The 2979-nt window shown below is 42.7% G+C and overlaps 1 protein-coding gene across 1 annotated transcript; it reads left to right on the top strand.

Annotated features, from left to right (window-relative positions):
* Positions 1 to 851: 851 nt before the first annotated feature.
* On the top strand, positions 852 to 2333 carry pnpla1 (patatin-like phospholipase domain containing 1). The gene is made up of 6 exons (XM_061074603.1): positions 852 to 1059; positions 1142 to 1374; positions 1448 to 1513; positions 1603 to 1815; positions 1956 to 2016; positions 2131 to 2333. Exons 1-6 carry the CDS (start codon positions 852 to 854, stop codon positions 2331 to 2333), a joined length of 984 nt encoding a protein of 327 aa, XP_060930586.1.
* Positions 2334 to 2979: the final 646 nt, after the last annotated feature.

Genomic DNA, 2979 nt, shown 5'->3' with positions numbered 1-2979 from the left:
CACATGGAAGTCAGTGTGAGATAAGCAAACCAAAATGGCATGTGAGCTTGTATGACTAAAAAGAGAAACAAGTAATTGACAGTACTGCATGCCGTACCACTCAGTGCCTGAATTGGAATAAAAAAATGTGCCAATACCCGATAATTCAGCAGTTCACCACATGATCATGGCATATTTCTTGGATATATTTATATGCGTATTTTGGTAATATATACCACATATTTTGGTTATGTAATCCTTCTGAAAATTCGATATCTGTTGGCCTGAACCTAATACAATTGTACCGGATTACCAAGTGACTTTAACAAATTCCGGCAGAATTTATTTTTTGGCACGAAGAAACTTAAAAGCTGTGCCATGTCTCCTCTGAGTTTGATATCTCCATTCTTTCCTCTGGTGTGGTTCGAAACGTCCTAAGGATTACAGAAAGGTATAATATGTTGATCTAATTTGTAAAACACACAATCCACATGTTTCTGTATTTATTTGGGTGCGATCGAAGGGTAGAAAGTCTGTCTAGGATACGTATCCTGGCACAACACGGTGCATACTCATGTGTACATGTGTGTACCAAGACTCTCCAGGAGGTGGCGGTACGTAATAAGAAGTAACGGTACTCATGGGGATAAAGATCAGAAGTACCAGTGAGTACCAGCAAATTACTGGTACCACGTGGGTATGACCAATATGGTATGTCTAATTGAGATGTGCTTATTAACACTCAGCCATTTTCCACTGAGTAACTCATCTCAGCCGGGTGGAACTGGCTCCTCTTTAAGCAGAAGTTGTGCCACAGCACAAATGCTTTACACCATCTACAATTGAAACGGATTATTGAAAAGCTTCAGAAAATGGCTACAGGAGTTATCAATTGCCAGAACGGTGAAGTTCCTCAGTCCATCTCCTTCTCCGGGTCTGGATTCATGGCCACCTACCAGTTAGGGGTGGCCCAGTGTTTCCTAAACTATGTTCCCTGGATTCTGCGCACAGCTCCGTATGTTCTCGGTGCGTCTGCTGGATCTCTGGTGGCAGCTGCTGTGGTCTGTGAGATGAGCCCAAGTAAGTGACTTGATAACTTCTTCAAAACTGTCTCATCATGATTACCATTTCTCTACTACTCACAGCTCTCTGTCTTTTACAGTCACCATTCGGGATGAGATGATCCACTTTGCCAAGCAGATGAAGGCTTTCCCACTCGGGCCTTTCAACCCCTCAGTCAACGTGTTCCACTGGTTGGAGAGTATTTTAAACAAGTACCTTCCCCCCGATGCACACCACTTGGCCAGCGGTCGTCTCGCTGTGGCTATGACCCGTCTGAGTGATGGCAAGCATATAGTGACGACTGAGTTTCAGTCCAAAGAGGATGTCGTACAGGTGAGTTTGCACTACAGGTCCCTGAGTATAAACAAACGCATGGACACGTGTAATCCTTGCATGTTCTCTTCAGGCCCTGCTTTGTAGCTGCTTTGTGCCTGGCTACTGTGGAATTTCGCCTCCATCCTTCAAAGGAGAAGTGAGTATATTTGATGCTTTTCCCGCAGACTCACTTGCAGCCCAGTTTTTTTCAGTTTACATCGTTAAATATGTGATCATGTCCTGCAGTATTATGTCGATGGAGGTTTCAGTGGCATGCAGCCTGTACCGCCTGTGTCCTGCAGCCACACGTTGACAGTGTCACCGTTCTCCGGAGAGACGGACATCTGCCCCTCGGACACGCCGTGCATTTGGGACATGGTGGTGAGCGGAGCCACGCTGAAGGGCAACATGGCCAACAGCTTCAGGGTCATCAACGCTCTTTACCCCATGGCTTTGGAGGTCAGTCCCACGGTGTCTATCACTGGATGTAACACTCTCAGTGGACGGTGCTGATTCATCATTGTGGATCAAGGCCACTTATGCACAATAACAATGAGAAAAAGACATTTAACTATATTTGTATGTCTCTGTCTCTGCAGACGCTGGATCAAGCCTACTACAGCGGCTACAAAGACACCATTGATTTTCTTCTGCGCAATGGTTGGTCAAGATAATGTGAAAAATTGTAGACCCAAGACACAAACATTTTGTTACATGCACTCAACCTTAACCTAATTTCTCTCAATGAAATGGTTTTTTTCTCCCTGTGTGCAGATCTTGCCCCATCATTAACAATGAAAAAATTATCCCGGGGGCCACTTACCTGCAACCAAAGTAAAGTGTGGATGCATCTGGACACCACCACAGAGGAAGAGGAAGAGATGAAGGTGGAGCAGGATAAAGCCACACTGACGTCTTTTACAGACAACAGAAATATACAGACGGGCCCTGCCAAAGTCCACAGTAAGCAGAGGTAATAAATACACTGAAATATACTGTACACAAAACAGACAGGACTCACGGCTGAGGACACCAAGGTTGTCTGCTCTGAAACTTTTTTATTGGGAGGCAAAGGGGTGAAAAAATATTCACTTTTCATCTTTCGTTTAACGGAACAGTATTTTGGGGATCGGGAAAACCACTCTCATTCCCGCTTGGTGAATTTAGGGCTAGAGTTATAGCAGCTGATCTTTGCGTCAAGATATATGTAATGCACATATTTATGTAGAATTTACTACATTTTTTCATGTCAAGTGGTTGAACAAAATGCATTTATCTAAATCAAAATATATATTGTAGGTTCAATGCACATACTTTTTAAGGTAATAGTGCTTACTTAAACTTCATTTGATTATATGTGAAGGGTTCAATAACACATTAAAAGTAGGTAAATAAACCAGGTTTTTGAAGTCTGTTGAATCTGGTCAATGCTCTGGTTTGTACCTTGTGCAGTATATTGTGCAAACTATTTTAGCAATTAGCCTATTTTTTTTATATTAACCATTCTATATGTGTGTTGGTTGAAAAGATTTCCACAAAACTTAGTGTAAGGATGTGGTATGGGTCAGGGAAGAACAAATTGAATTGTGGATCCGGATCAGGTTTTCACTTTGTTGATCATTA

Source organism: Limanda limanda, chromosome 7 (genome assembly GCF_963576545.1).
Source record: "Limanda limanda chromosome 7, fLimLim1.1, whole genome shotgun sequence".
NCBI lineage: Eukaryota > Metazoa > Chordata > Actinopteri > Pleuronectiformes > Pleuronectidae > Limanda > Limanda limanda.
The sequence above is the reverse complement of the archived record's forward strand: the minus strand, read 5'-3'. Positions and strand labels throughout refer to the sequence as shown.